The sequence below is a fragment of the Neodothiora populina genome (genome assembly GCF_041146345.1).
Source record: "Neodothiora populina strain CPC 39397 chromosome Unknown canker_contig_7, whole genome shotgun sequence".
NCBI lineage: Eukaryota > Fungi > Ascomycota > Dothideomycetes > Dothideales > Dothioraceae > Neodothiora > Neodothiora populina.
The window spans coordinates 388,289-403,941 of record NW_027191415.1 but is presented as its reverse complement, the minus strand read 5'-3'; the positions used below and the strand labels follow the sequence as shown (position 1 = coordinate 403,941).

General features: G+C 49.7%; 2 protein-coding genes across 2 annotated transcripts; one reads left to right on the top strand and one right to left on the bottom strand.

Moving 5' to 3' along the window:
• Positions 1-8,289: 8,289 nt before the first annotated feature.
• AAFC00_006209 (uncharacterized protein) lies at positions 8,290-10,446 on the bottom strand (the record flags this gene model as incomplete). The annotated part of the gene is made up of 2 exons (XM_069346125.1): positions 8,290-10,042; positions 10,097-10,446. The coding sequence occupies 2 exons, from the start codon at positions 10,444-10,446 to the stop codon at positions 8,290-8,292; spliced, it is 2,103 nt and encodes a 700-aa protein (XP_069197336.1).
• Positions 10,447-13,188: 2,742 nt separating this feature from the next.
• AAFC00_006208 (uncharacterized protein) lies at positions 13,189-14,988 on the top strand (the record flags this gene model as incomplete). Its single annotated transcript, XM_069346124.1, has 4 exons — positions 13,189-13,312; positions 13,366-13,557; positions 13,614-13,816; positions 13,867-14,988. 4 exons carry the CDS (start codon positions 13,189-13,191, stop codon positions 14,986-14,988), a joined length of 1,641 nt encoding a protein of 546 aa, XP_069197335.1.
• Between the last annotated feature and the right edge of the window lie 665 nt (positions 14,989-15,653).

The window sequence follows — 15,653 nt, the reverse complement described above, 5'->3', positions numbered from 1 at the left end:
GCTCCTGACGGAGGTTGTCGGCCAGCTCCAATACTCGCATTACGTCTTTTGTGTCATTGGTGTCGGTCTGTCTCGCGCATTGGTCCAGCAGCGTAGGAATCCGCACGCATATATCCATTATCGCCGAATAACTATCGCAAGCGGAATCCTCCCTCGTGACACTGAGCCAAGTTGGGTCGGCGAGGAATATGCTCTGACGATGCTGTGTACCGAGTAGGACGGAACATATCCGGGCGTCCTGTAGTAAGAGTCGTCTATTTCGATTATTGAATGCCGATGGTCCATGGGTCTGTAGAAAGCTACCGGCTCCACGTACGTGAGCCTCCCACCCGCTCCCATCCCCTGAAATTACGTGGAAAAGCTGATCACTTTAGTCAGTATTTGAATTTAGAAGATTACATAGGCGGCATCATACCTCACAGAGCGTCAACAGCATAATTGCAGCTAGCGTCTCTTCGTATTCGTCCGGCCTTGGTCGTGCTACAGCCAGTGATAGCTTCTTTAATGCTGTTGTGTAGTAGATGCGAGATGCTTGTAGAAGACTCGAGTCCTGGTGAATAGTTCCGAGATATACACTGCAGAGTACACTGACCGCTGCAGGCAATGTATCTCCTCGAGGGGTCATGCTGGGAAGCATTCTCATCCACTCAAATTGTGGAGGAACATGTCTGGAACTGCCATCGGGAAAACTCATGTCGAGAAATTTACCGAGTAGTTGTATTTGATTCATAGAAGAGGCACTCATGGGAGAGACTGTCCGCCATCGTTGCCATTGTGCACGTATTTGGTAGTCTGTTGTGACCAGCGTTGGTGAAGCACTTGTGGATGATGAGCTTTGCCGTCTTGAGGCTCTGTCGCCGTGCTTGCTCGTGCCACCAGCAGCTCGGGCAACAACCTTGTCCGTCTGGTCTTGGAACTTGTGACCAGGAGGGTCGATTGCAGGGCGATAGCCCAAGCACTCGCGAGACCTATCTACACAGTTCCTGCAGAAAGGGCGAGCGAAATCACAAAGCACCTTACGTCGGCGGCACGTATAGCAGCCTGCAGACCTCTTAGGCATTGGAAATGAGATAGCTTGATAGTCCTTTTAAATACGAAAAGTATAGCGAAGATGGCAACTGTAAAATGGCAAAATTGGACGTGAAAAGTCCGGCTTGTTCTTGGTGAGGGACTATATACTTACTACCTTTGATATCTCGCCATGGCCCTCAGTGCACATGCTGAGGTACTGTTAAGAGCCTCATCATAGTCGCGAGGGTCACTTAGTCCTAGTCAACCATCGGCTCCAGTATACGATAAACTTAGGTGGCCTGCTCGTCGTAGACTCAAGCTGGTACGAAATTTAGGCTCGCTAAGTCGCGGCAATGATCGGTGTCTTGAGCATAATACGGTAGTGGCAATCGTAAGCTGTTTCCGCTTGGCATATGCGAAGGATTCGGATGTTCAACCTTAGAAGTCTTTATTTATTTTAGATCAGGGTCGACGATTCCACCGGTTGCTAGTACCAGCTGACAGGTCGATGATCCACCAATGAGGAGCTCTGCTGCCAAAGATGGGAAGGGGTTCCAGTGATCTGGCAGCCATCATAAGAACGTTTCGGCGGTATAAGAAGAGCCGTGATTTGCACAGGGCTGGGACCGTCCATGTGCCAAGCTGTCTGCGCTTTCATGACCTCGTTTGACACCTATGAAACAAGCCAAGCTACTCTAAGCCATGAGGCCATGCTGAGTTTCTCCAGGAAAGGACTTGCGCCGTCGTCTTAACGGCGTGTCTCTCCCCTCATTCGGGTGTACATCGAGCACACCCCAATGTCTTAATTGTGATGCCCAGCACCCGAGACGTCAGTGAACACAGTTGGGGAGAGGGGGGGATTTGTCCACGTACTTGCCACTTGGGTGATTAGCGGTTAGAACAGTATCTCTTGCTTGGCGGACTAGACAAAAGATATGGCATTCTTTAGCGACACGATTCAGTGCTATGCTACGAATCTGAGAAGCTTATGAGGAGAAGGTCAGCAAATGGACCCTTTCGATCTGTGGGAAAATGATAGATTACCCATAGATCGCGCGTCATAGCAGATCGTCGACACTCGTGCATGCACAATGGTACAAGTATCACAGTATCTTCCCCTCAGCCCATTGGACGTCTCTTGTCTATTGGTGGTGCGACGCAGCTTTTGCACATGGGGGACGTAGCCCGTTGTAACAGCAGACCCCTTTCGTTACTCTCTCTCGGCTATATGCAATTACCCGCTGCACAAGTACTTGTACCGCTACAGGTACTTTATCTCAAGGTACGTTCGAATCAACATACCGATATCAGGATACAAAACCTGCTCAGCCATGCTAGATCGACAAGGTGCATTAGTTCAATTTCGACCCATGAACTCTAGCCAAGGCGGAGCAGCACGTGTATGAAAACCGGGGGTCCGTGAAGACGCTATGTTCTACCTGTCTACACAGTGTCTACACACCTTCAACGGGAAGTGCCTTAGGTACAGTACCTTGGGGAGATTCCGGTAAGGTTGATGGCTGTACCTACGCAAGTTTCTCCGCGAACTCTATTCCATGGGTCAGAGGGTGGCATACTGCCCAAGCAGATAATCCGCCCTACGCGCGGTGGGTCCAAGCACTGGAAACCCTTACCTCCATAGTTGTCGTATCTTGCGCGTATTTCATCTGCGGTGCCAGATTGCATCATCAAAGTAAGTCGATCGAACGAATCGGAATGCGTTGGTGGAGACGACTGCTGCTCCCTGTTCGAGATTGCCCCTAAGCGGTATGAGTACAGACCAGGCAAACTTCACATTGGGCATCAACCCCACTGAAGCTGTACTGCAGATGGAAGAGCATTACAAGTTCTCACACATGTTTGAACCCAAAGCTTGCGTTGATCTGTTCTAGGTCTTGCGGAATCTGTACTGGTGGCATATTCTGTTACATCTCATCAACAACGAAGGCAACTGTTCGTGGTCCTCTGAGGCTGTGAGTGGGCCATTCTTCTACTCGTATCAATTACGCAAACCTGACTTGAGCTGTGCGCTGTGTAGCATATGAGACGGTTGTTTTAAAGCATAAATCGGAAAATTGAGAGGCGTGGTAAGACATGGCAATCCTTCAAGCGCACCTCGCAAAAGTCTTTCGTACGGAAGAACATTTGTATACCTGCTTTATCCACAATTCAGAATATTCTGGCTACATCACGTCTGTCCATGCCGTGCGCAGTCCGGACGCGCGCACAGGCCTTGAGTCATATGCATGCTATTATTGTGATAAAAATCTATGCTCCAGCCCATACAACAGGACGACAATATACTTGAATCCAGTATACTGCTTGATTCCATGCCGGAATGCATTTACCAGCGATATCCGTCACCTTTCCGGATCCGATCGCATTAGAAGTGTGTCAGTGCAAGCACTATTAAGTGCGAAGATTCGGAAGAGGACCTCAAGCAACCACTGTACTGTACAAGCAGCATGGCAATTAAAGATGCTGCGGATCGACCGCAGGAAGGCACCAAATCGATCTGCAGGCTAGGACTTGACGTAGGTAAAGGTGAAGGCAACTGCGAGTTTGGCCACCTGGCTGTACAGGGGACCAGTCCAGAACTTGACGGCTGGTAGGATCGGAATCATGAGTCGATTGTCACAAAATTTAAGGACGACACTTAATGCTGTACCTGAACTGTACTTGAGAACATCTATACCACTTCTTCGTACGGGAACATGTGTCCCAAAAGAGCTAAACGGGCACAAGGGCCGCGCCGGGAGGTGGAGGTTAGTCTAACCAAATTGATCTTTAGAAGCTGCGGGTGAGCGTTAGGTAATCGCGCCCAAAGTAGAATCTCTACGCGCGCGATCGAGTAATCCTTGACTTCGTCAATTTCAACAACACGCCCTTGCCGATGTGACATCGCTGTAGTCCCGGTTAGCATTTGTAGCCATCTTTGCGGCGCGCGAGTTGTACTGTCGCTACATCGAGGATTGTCGTATGCCTGATCGAATTTGAGGCAACCATTGTCACATCTCCTAGACAGTCTCTCCGCTGCCTGATCTACTAGCGTGTAGAAATCTGAGACAAAACACCTCCACGCCCATACACAACCTCGACATTGACGTGCCCTTTTTGGCCCTGGGAATCCTACCAAGAGTTATTGTTGTTGGACAATCTCCATCATAACCAAAGGGCGAATCACGTTGTCAGCTTCTCTTTTTATCTAACAAATACTCGATCTACACCCCGGCCCTAGTCGCCCGTGGGCTGCGGCTGGGGTTTTCTCAGTCAATAGACCAATATTATACCCAAGTGTCGCATCGTTGAAGACACCATATTGTGTCGAGACCACAGCAGCTTCACGTGCGTGGAGGCGGAATCGCTGCGTACGTTAGGTAGCTCGACCAGGCGCGCCACTCTTGAGCTGCGCCTTCCCGTCGTTATCTGGCGATTGTTTACATCGGAAATTTTGTTCATCGTCCCTACAATATTCTGGTTCAAGCCTCGAGCATATTATAATGCCAACGCACCCAAATAGAGCTGTGACTAGAGCTACCGAGGACGATGCTGCAGGTTTAGAAAATGGCACCCCGACCCAGCCTACACAAGGAACCTATGATCCCAGGCGTTCAGATACTCCCGGTCCAACACCTAGCGACGTCAATCTCGCCGATGTTCTCTGTATCTTACATCCTTGTTCTCCAGCAGCCTTCAGTATTGTAGAGAGCACTGCTCGGACATTGCCCCAGCACGTTCTACAGAATGTAGCCGAGGTCTACAATGATGGTCTAAGCCAGGCTGAAGTCGAAGAAGTCGAGACATTCATTCTGAATGGAAGAAATCGGCCCCAACCCCTGGACCTGGCATTGCGCTTCTCGTCTAGAAGGATGGATCCCGCTCGTGGTTTTGTCTTCGGGCGCAATCGATCTCGTTGCGATATTGTCATTGGCACTGACACTGTCAAGCGAGTTAGCAACACACATTTTCGCATTTTTGTCAATTCTAATGGAGTCTGCATGCTTGAAGATCTCTCTACGAACGGCACTGTGGTCGACACAATCATTCTCAAAGGCAAGGGCAACCCTCAGTCAGCCACCCGGATGCTTAACGCTGGTTCCATTGTCGAGATTCTCTCCCCTAAGACTGACGAGGTCGTCAAATTCATCCTAAGGATTCCTTCGAGAGAAAGTCACATGGAAGAGTTCAACGCAAGGCTCTACTCATTCATGCAGGATACAGCGCTTGCGGAAGCCGCCAAGGGCCATCAACTTGCTCAAGAAGGAGGCATAAAAGCAGCCTATCCACGTCTTGCTGCTACAGGAAACTTGCCGATGGTCAGACCGTCCATGATCCAGAACACGTGGGGCATGAAGTGGAACGGAGGCGATCACTATAATGTTGTTGGTCATCTTGGCAAAGGGGCGTTTGCAACGGTGTACAGGCTCGCTACCAAGCGTGATGGTCAACTCTTTGCTGCTAAAGAACTAGAGAAGAGGAGGTTCATGAAAAACGGAATCCTTGATCGGAAGCTGGACAACGAACTACAGATCATGAGGACCATCGATCACCCACATGTCGTCCGATACGTCGATTACAGGGATGTTGAGAAGCACCTGTACATTATCATGGAATATGTACCTTGCGGTGATCTCCAACAGTGGCTACAAGCAAACGGTGCATTGCCGGAAGATCTGGCAAACATCGTGGCCGAACAAGTCCTTAGCGCTCTAACTTACTTGCATAAGAAGCGTATCACGCATCGCGATATCAAGCCCGACAATATTTTGATCGCTAATGATAGTGATGATAGCTTCTCAATCAAGCTCTCCGACTTTGGCCTTTCGAAGGTGGTAAAGGATAACGACACCTTCTTGAAGACATTTTGCGGCACCCTGCTCTACTGCGCGCCGGAAGTTTTTCCCCATTACGATAACTTCTTAGCTGCGCATGGAAAATCTGGCAGCAAGCGGAAAGAACGCAGGGGCGGTACCCCTCAACGCCCAAAGTATCACATGTACAGCCAGTCCGTTGATATTTGGTCACTCGGTGGTGTTTTGTGGTATGCGATGTGTCTCAGACCACCTTTCGAGGGAGTGGCGGATGCCACTGGGAGAGGCATGTTCGACAAAATCATGACAACTCGACTTGATCCTACCTTACTCCATGAACATGGGATATCCGAGGTCGCAATTGACTTACTGGAGCAAATGCTAGACACCGATCCAGCTGAACGACCAACCCCAGAGAAGTGTTTATTACATCCATGGTTTGAGCGCTCGGGTTCTCTCATCGATTCTCCAACTTCGGAAATGGGCTTGGGTACTATCAACGAAGAAGATGAAGCCGACGCAGGCGCTACCCCCGACTTTTCACAGCTGAGCCTTCGCGACGGCGGCAAAGAAGGTAGCGATCATAAAGCAGAATTTAGCTTCAGCTCTTCCGACCTTGAGTACCTTGATCCCCGGCAATCCAAACGTGTCAAGCATGCTCCTCGCCTTCACCAGAAAGCTGCCACTCAACCTCCAACGAGCACGCCAGCATATCATTTCAAAGACCAACTATTGTTTCCCCCCATTACCGGCGCTTTGGTTTCTACTAGTCAGGGAGAGCTGGATCGACCTCTCTTTGGCGAGATAGAGCCGTCTCCGTTGAAGAGTTCTGGCGTCTTCGGCATGCGCGGCACCCAATTTATGCCTAGACTCGACGCGCCGTCAGCGGGTTCTTCTGCATATGCTACTAGCAGCATGGTTGCGCATGAGCAGCTCTTCGCGTCCGCGGCGAGTCGGTACAATCAAGCGCTAGGGGAAGACTATCAGCAAGGCAGACCCATGAGTCGTGGCCTACCTGCTACGCCAAGCTCGTCCAGCCTAGAGGGAGTGGAGCCTGATATGAGGGATTTGAAGATGGACTCCCCGGGAGGCTCCGCAGGATCGCCTACGGCTGATATCAACGAACCGCAGACTCCGAAGACCCCAGAAACCCCGCCACAAGCTTCGCTAGGCCAAGCTGGTAGCGCTACTGAGGAGACCCCGAAGCCTGCTGAGTTGACACCAAAGGAGCCACGATACAGTAGACAGATAACCTTACCTGTCACTGCTTCCTTCTTCTACGATCCGAACGACCCAAGTACGCATAACCCGGAGTACGCGTCGTCAATCTCCGGGTATGACTTTACGACCAACAATGTAATGCCAGCCGAGAGTTTCCACTCTCTTCCTTCAACCAGACATAGTTCTGTTGGATCTCTTTCGTCATCCGAAGCCAGCGAAATAGAAGCACCGCCTCAATCGATAGGACGCGTTTTCGTACGCCCTGCACCACGACTCGGCCGTCTGAGTAGCACACCTGACAGTTTTGTCGATTACAGCATGGATCTATCATCGCGCGTTACCAGTTGGGGTCGCGCCTTAGGCAACACTTTCGTCTTTCCTGACCCAGTGGATACCCGCGTCCCCAAAGTTGGATTCATCCTATACTTCCATGCCAAAGGCATCGAACAGGCGGAGCGGCTCGGCGACGATTGGACTAAATTACCGGGCCTCCACTGTCTTCTAGCCACGGAGGGAAAGTACGGCATCGGTGTCAATGGACATAGACTATTGCCTAAAGACAAGGACGGCCGGAAGCTCTGTGGTCGGGTGTATACTGGTGATATCATTACCATCTGTTCAGGCAAAAGTCTGTTGCAGTTTCAGTGCACCTTCTTTCATGGCGAGGGAAAGGATACGAGACCCGAGAGCGCCAGCAGATTCCACGTCAGCAAGGCGCAAGCCAGTACCTCGAGATGATGAGCGCAGCGCTTCTGACGCTACTCCATGTAAACATTTCAATGATGCTAGGCATATCTGATCACGAACACCTTATACGATGGCATGCGCTAACGTGACTTCCATGATATTGGTCATCACCTATAACGCCTTCTTTTCGCATATGCTTCCCTTGGACAACTGGATGTCGGGACGACTGGATGCCGACAATTGCAACTATTGTACAAACAACGAGCTTTCCTCCTTATCACACATACGAATTACATACAAAATTGACGCCCCTTTGATGACGCCGAGCTTTAGTCTGCTAAAACATATATATACGTTTACCTTAAAAATTGCACTTCATATCACAATTGATACTTCCTACAAGCTATTCTGTCGATGTGTGTTGTCACTATTCATTTAGAGGAGCAGGAGAAGATTTGATGATGTCCATGTTTTATTGACACGGGGTTGCGTCCACTTAGCGCGTAAACATGACAGCCATTGATACACATCCTAACGTCTCACACTTCTATGTACACCTTCACAACTTGGACCTGGCCCCGCTCTCACAGCAAGAAACCTCATCGGAAGCTCCCTTCTGGTCCAGCTTCACAGCAGGAACAGCAAACGGGTCCTGAACAAGAGTGCTCTTGTTGAAATTTTGCGTAGAGACAGGCACATCCAGCGCAGGGTTCCTGTCAAAGAAATCCGCCGGCTTCAGACTGATGGTCGTTATCTCGACGGGCATGACAGGGAAATCCTCAACTCTGGGGTTGTGAGTCATGCCGAACGTATGCCAGACCACGAGGTCCTGGTTGCGGACATCTTCGTTTCGCGCTGCGTAATCGTAGACGCCATCGGTTTCCTCGAGCGATTGATTCGGCCATTTGCCGCCGGCCCAGAGGTCTCCGTCGCGGTATCGAGTCACCCAGATGTGGTGTTCGGCGAACCGGGCTCTCTTGCGCGCCACGCTTTGCGGACCCGCGAGGATGAGTTGGCAAGGTTGAGGGACGAGCTTGTAGCCGACTGGGTTGCCGGATATCTGATTGCGCACGTTCTCGTTGACCATTTTAAAGGCTCGGTTCGTGAAGGGTGACGCGTCTGCTGACCCTGAGCGATCGAAATATGTCTTTTGTATATTCCAGGCATTGCCGTGCGGATTCTCTTCCTCGGTTTGGGGAACGGGAACGCTATCTTCGTAGAGTACCGTGTTCTGGGGTCCGTCCATCATGGGATCGATGCGAAGAGAGAAAAGGTGTTGATGGTTGGGCGCTAGCACGCCAGGTGACACTACATTGCCCCAGGGAGAAGTCTTGTTTGGATCGATGAGGTGGGTCGAAAGAATGCCCGTTGCGCGAGTCTCAAGCTCTATGTTTCCATTCTGCCAGAAGATCCATGCGAAGACGTATTCATAATTACCTACCGTTAGGATGCTTTGCAACACCAGATTTCGTGCTCGCACGACAGCTGGATTCTGCGTCCGATGATTCGTATGTTTCCATCCTATGCCGTAGTCTTGTTCATGTAGACAGATGACATTCTCCGCCGGGACGGGCTTGCCTTTGTCATTGTTGAGCCAGCCACCGAAGTATTTGATCGCGCCCAGGCAATCACAGCCCAAAGAAAGATTGTTGGCTGTGCTTCCGGCGCCAGCATCTCCTAGGTCGAAAGCCTGCTTACGGTGAAATGGACTTCTCGGGTCGCCATAAGGGACAGTCATCTCGCTGACGCTGAGTCTGTAGAAGACTGCACGTCCGTCGTACCTGACATCATGCACAGTCATGCCCTCACGATAGTTAAAGCCGACTCTAAACCGCCACTTTTGCCACGAGATGCAGTTGCCGTCTGTCACTGTGAAACTGGGTCCGTCCGGTTGTACCACATGAAGAGGTTTGACATCCGTTCTAGGTGGTTCGGATTGTAGAGTAGGATAGTACTCGTTTGGCACACAATGAGCCATAGGATACTCGCCGGCTGTCTTGTAGGCAAGCCCATCATCCGCGCCACCAGTGGCTAAATCATCAATCCGAAGCACCTTGTCCTCGAAGATGTCAAATGCGGGTGAGATAGGCAGAGGGAAGCTGTATTGATTCGAGTCAGGCTCATTGCTTGGTGCCCTAGCATAAAGCAGGACTTGTAGCATCTTATGTGTATTGACATTCGAATACTTGTCCGCGCCATACATCCATGTATCGGCCTGTACAATCGTGTCTTCGGGCAACTTCAATTTCTTGATAGCTGCCAGGACCATAGGATCCTGCAAGATTCTAGTCGCTGCACCTCGAACCTCATCCCTGCGAGAGTGTTAGCAAGCATGTGATATGCTCAATAGAACAGCGAACTCATACCTGTCCAAGGAAGAGTGCTGTCCAGGCAAGGCTTTTGACTGAGACACCACAGTCTTTGCATCCAAGCTGACTGTTGTCTCGTATATATCACGTTCATTATTGATGGCCCAAACCACGTCTACACATCGAGGAACGAAAGGTCGCTGGTCTACCGGAATGCCGGATGCTTCTGCGTCAAGGTAAGGCAAAAGTATCGATTTAGGAGGCTCATGTTGCGAGATATTTTTGAATCTGAGTTTGCTCTGTGTTCCATTGGCCTTGTCGCTTTGTTGGACAAGCTCGCGGACTATAGCTGAAGCTGCAGAGACCTCGGAAGCAGTGATAGAATGCAGAGGGTGCGGTCGAGCCATTCTGGGCGTCCTCGATGTAAGTTCTTTCAAAAGCCGAGGATGCAGACTTTAGCATTCACGCAAGGTACGCCAGAAGGTTCAACGATCTACTTCGATGCCGAGAATAACAAAGAAGTTGAAATCAGTATTGCACAGACATGCAACCTATATCATTGACATTGCTCGCATGGACCTTCTACGTTCGGTTAATGTTATACATGCTGTCTGACTTTCCGGAAAGTTTATGGCATACATGGGTGTCGTCGTGCACTGCACAATCTCTTATATCGACATGTTATGTCAACGTGATTGGTGGGCAGCTCTGTGACTGATATGCATGTGGGGAAGCCAGATAGGTGTTGGCCTGAAGCTTGTGGACTGCATCTGCGGGGAGATAACCATATCACCTCGCCTCGAGTATACAGATCGAGCGCAAAGTCTTATCATCATACCTCCCAGCTACAGCATCGAGATTAGGGTGCAAATACACGTCTGATGTGCATCACACGTCGTTCGATAAATGCTATCAACCAGACTACTACGATAATGGATGCGTCGATCGACCTGGATGCATAGTGACCTGGACCCATGATTCTGTCTTCGGTGTAGAGGTCATTCAGCAACGAGCTATATCGTTCCCCGCCGAGACCGTACATCATCTATGTATTCCTGGATGCAAATGCTGAGTTCCTGAACCCTATCTTACAGTATCGAAGAGTGCTTTGGGCAAAATTGAGAGCAACAGAAGCTCACGCCTAGCATCGAAACTAGCATTCGGGTCTACCATGTTAAATGAGTCTATCATCTAGCTTCGAACGACACTCTCGACCAGTTTAGCTGCTCTGAGAAGATCCTCGTCTTGGAAATGGTTGTCTGAAAGTTGAGGTGTGATTGGACCACCATCAAACAGGTCCGGCGAGTCAGGATAGGTTAGTGAATAACGTGTGGTTTTCATGAGGAACGGGCTTTTCATTTCCTCTCATCGATCGCATTCGATGGCTCGTAATTCGACTCGATCATATTGAGCGTCTTGTCTGCAGACATGCCGGTCGGAAATACAGCAGCTGGGTGGTCCAAAATGTTCCGGATCGCTGGATATTTCCAGTATTTCGCTTCTCCTTGCAAGACACCTACTCCGGGATACGTTGGGCACAGGATGATATCGACACCTTTCCACTTCACCAAGGCGTGATACTCGCGCCTATAGGTTCTCGCTTCACGTTGAGGTCCCAGCCGCCAGATAAGCCACCGGGCGATAGGCGAAGAGTCCAAGGATTAAGGCCAGTCCGGTGATGTTGTTGTCACAATCTATATGCTTTCCAAGATTTCAGCTGTGACCAGTATTCAACATACTAGGGAACAGACGTACTACGAGCGATTTAGGACCATTCGTTCGGACCGTGAACACGCCACCGGCTTTCTTCAGTAGCTGTACCCAATGCGCGTCTTGGGCAAGTATATTACCTATCTTTGACACAAATGAGGCATGGACTAGCTTTTCTTTGAGCGGAACATGTTCTGCAAGGTTTCAACATTTGCATTCTTGTGTTCATGGCAGAAAAGTCAATATATCACAACGGAAATTGGTAAACCATAGAGCTTGCTAATCAATTCGGCGGTGGTCTTGAAGTAACGATCTAAAGAGCGTTCTGTTTCAAGCGCATCGTCCGTCAGGAACTAGTTTGCAAGTCGACCTGTATGATGATCAGAACAGATTCAGTCAAGAACAAAGCTATGTACATACCAGCTGCTGACCGATCGCTGCCTGTTTCAGGCAAGCAGTTATGACTTGTTCTACAGTCCATTTCCCGGGCTGGTATGATCTTCTCAGACCCGAGGCGTCTTGCTCTGTCATTTCAAGTTCCTCGTTAGGCAGTACATTGCTGTCGTATGGTACACGAGTTACATTGACCTTATGCATTGATGCGAGTTACTCGTTAGGGATACACTACTATTTGGATTGACATTCGTTGAACATCCCGGCACGAGCGCGCTTTGCTTCCCTAATCTCTGCCTGCAGGCATAGTCACGACCTGGTATTCAATTTACTAAATAATATTGAGGTTATAATCCACGAATAAGGGCACATGGAACCCGGCGAGATTGGAGATCGTAATACATCTACCAGGGGAAGAAGTGATATTTGATCTAAATGCATGTTGCACTGACTATGTTCATGCGGCCTCAGCAACGTTCGACCAATCCTTCATACATATCAGCGTGAGGTTGGATTGATAGGGCAAAGATGCCACACGGTGCAGTAGAGATGCGGAGATGCGATAAGCTTCAGGAAGAGCCCCACAAGTCTCGCCCTTGGGAACCCCTCGCCGTCGGGCAACCTCATCTGAGGGATCATCGGAGCATCATATAATTACGATCGTGAGGCAAGGTAGGTACTCTACTTGTAGAAGCGTGTAACGCGTCGGAGAATGCTTGCCTAAGATGTATGTGCTCTATAAGATGCCTCTTTTGCCCTATCTTTCACAGATCTTGGCACTTGTCCCAGCTCGACGATCAGGACATTGACATTCAAGACAACCCCGGTACGTTTGTTGGGGCTCTAGGTGCAGCTGGCCTATCCTGTAAGCGCTATCAGCTTTTAAGAGGTCATGTCGGGGTGATCTCCAGTGCCTGAGTTCAAGAAGCATGAAAGCACTCATACATAAGTAATGGCGAACGCCCATAGGGACTGATGTGAGGCTCCACTTCTGCGCATTTCGGCTGCATACTGTAGCATCAGGTAACTCCGGGTTTTGTAAAGAAATGGCTATCATAGAAGATGACAAGACACACCCTGGCACGGTCAGGCTGGTTGATCTCGATCACGAGCTCAATGTCAAACATTCGGACAGGGCGCAGGACATCGTCTTGGTTCCTACACCTTCTGGTTCGTAGTATACTACAATACCGCGGTACGATGCGACTGAACAGAATACACAGATGATCCGGAAGATCCATTGAATTGGACCCGTAAGAGGAAGCTTGTTCACGTTTCATGTGTAGTCATGTACACCCTGATGATGGTTTTCCCATCCTCAGCTGTGTACTCGGTCACCACACCAATCAGCAAAGCAACAGACCTCACCGTCAATGATCTTACACAAGGCACTGGAGCCATGTTCTTATTCTATGGTAAGATTCGTTTCCTGTTGGAGCACAGAGTCAGGCATGTAGCTGACTGCGAGTAGGTTGGGGATGTATTGTCTGGCAAGCCCTTGCCCTGCAGTATGGCAAGCGTCCTGCTTATTTGATCTCAATGGCTGCCTCGGTGGTCATAATGGCTGTGACACCACTTTGTACTACAGTCGGTCCGTACACAGGCGTCAAGATTCTGCAGGGTTTCTTCGGTGCGCCTGTGGAAAGTCTTTGTGAGATAAGCATGACCGATATCGTTAGTCTTCAGCGTCCCATCTATCTGTAATTCCTGCTAATATCGGACAGTGGTTCGCTCATGAACGACCACTCTTTTTGGCTGTCTATGGTCTTACACTCGCAGCTTCTGGTAAACTTGCGCCGCCGTTCGCAGCTTTCATCAACACTGGTCAGGACTGGAGATGGACGCTCTGGTGGTGTGCTATTGGCATTGGTATTGCTCTCGTCTATTGTTTCTTTCTGATGGAAGAAACCAACTACGATCGTGTATTGCCGCGTACAGTGAAGGTGCCGGAATCTGTTGAGACTGTAGACGTCGAAAACGATGCAGTGCCTGAAACACCCGACAGTAAGACTGAGAAGTCAGGCGTCAAAGAGGGCGTCGACACTGCGACCGTAGAGATGGGACAGGTCGTCTATCCTCGTAAGACTTATTGGCAAAAGCTGGGAGTTAAGGACAAGAAGCGACCGAACCGCATCCTTGATGTGATGTGGGCACCCTTTAAGTTCTTCTCTTTTCCCGTGGTTGTCTGGGCCGGTTTGATGTATGGAACCAACGGTCTCGTTTGGTCTGGCATTCTCAACGCCACCGCCAGTCCGCTCTACACGAAAACGTATGGGTTCACCAGCAACGACGTAGGCTTCGCTTATTTTGGAGCTGTGGTGGGTATGGTCATTGGCTCTCTTTGGGTGTCGGTCGCTGGCCCTTGGTTAGTCATGAGAATGGCCAGGCGGAACAACGGCGTGGCAGAGCCTGAGCATATACTGTGGCTCTTCCTGGCGTCCTTGGTGTGCGTTCCTTTCGCTATGATCCTCTGGGGTGTCGGTGCAGGCAAAATCCACTGGTTCGGCATGGTCTTCGCCCAAGCGCTTCTTGCGATCTCGAGCACTCTTTGCCTGTCGACCGCAATTCAGTACGCAACTTCCACATACCGAGACCTAGGTGGCGAGCTCGTCACCACAATTGTTTTGATCCGCAACACTCTCAGCTTTGCGATCAATTATGGTATCAATCCCTGGATCGAGGCACAAGGGATGCAAAATTGCTTCATCACAGTTGCAATGATCGCGCTTGCGGTCAATGGCACTATGTTCATCTTCTTGTACCTTGGTCGACGGATCCGAGGAGCCAGCGCAGCGAGATATTGGAGATACGTAGAGTCTGCGAGAGCAAAGGGTATGGGCCACTAATAGTACAATATGCAAGATATGCCTTTATCATAACGAAGAATGAAATCACTACTTGAAGCGAGATGATCTGTCACAAGCGATCCATACATCAAAACCTGCTTATCACTACCTCGAAGCACTTTGCAACTGCTATAATCAGACTATAAGCGAGCTGCGAGCTGCGAGGTGGAGTACGAAGAGCGATATACTAGGTACGACGAACGACATTCAATGATCGAGTAACATGCAACTCCATCCTACAGGACAAAAAGCAGAATGCGATACAGGACGCAATATCAGATGATGCTAAGTATTAGTCATGTGGACCGCTCTCGACTCCAATGCAGTATAGTCTAATTGGGATGCTGCAACGAATGACTTACTATCCGCAGACGATTGTGGATCATGGTCCTAGGAAGTAGCCCATGCGTTTGCAATACCGAGACTGTGGCATAAGCATGTAGCGAGCCTTATCGTCCAAGCAAGGTCTAAGTCGTACGATCTGTCTGAGGACTCGCTTATCTTAGTTTTCGTGGTCATTGTTGATCCATCCCTCGACATATATATATGCACCGTTAAGCATTGTATCCTCCTCACCAGCGAATCACTATTCTTTGTGAGTCAACGTGCAAGCAACCTTGGTACCAAACTACAGGCTGTCCTATATGAGTTCCATTTCTCTCGAT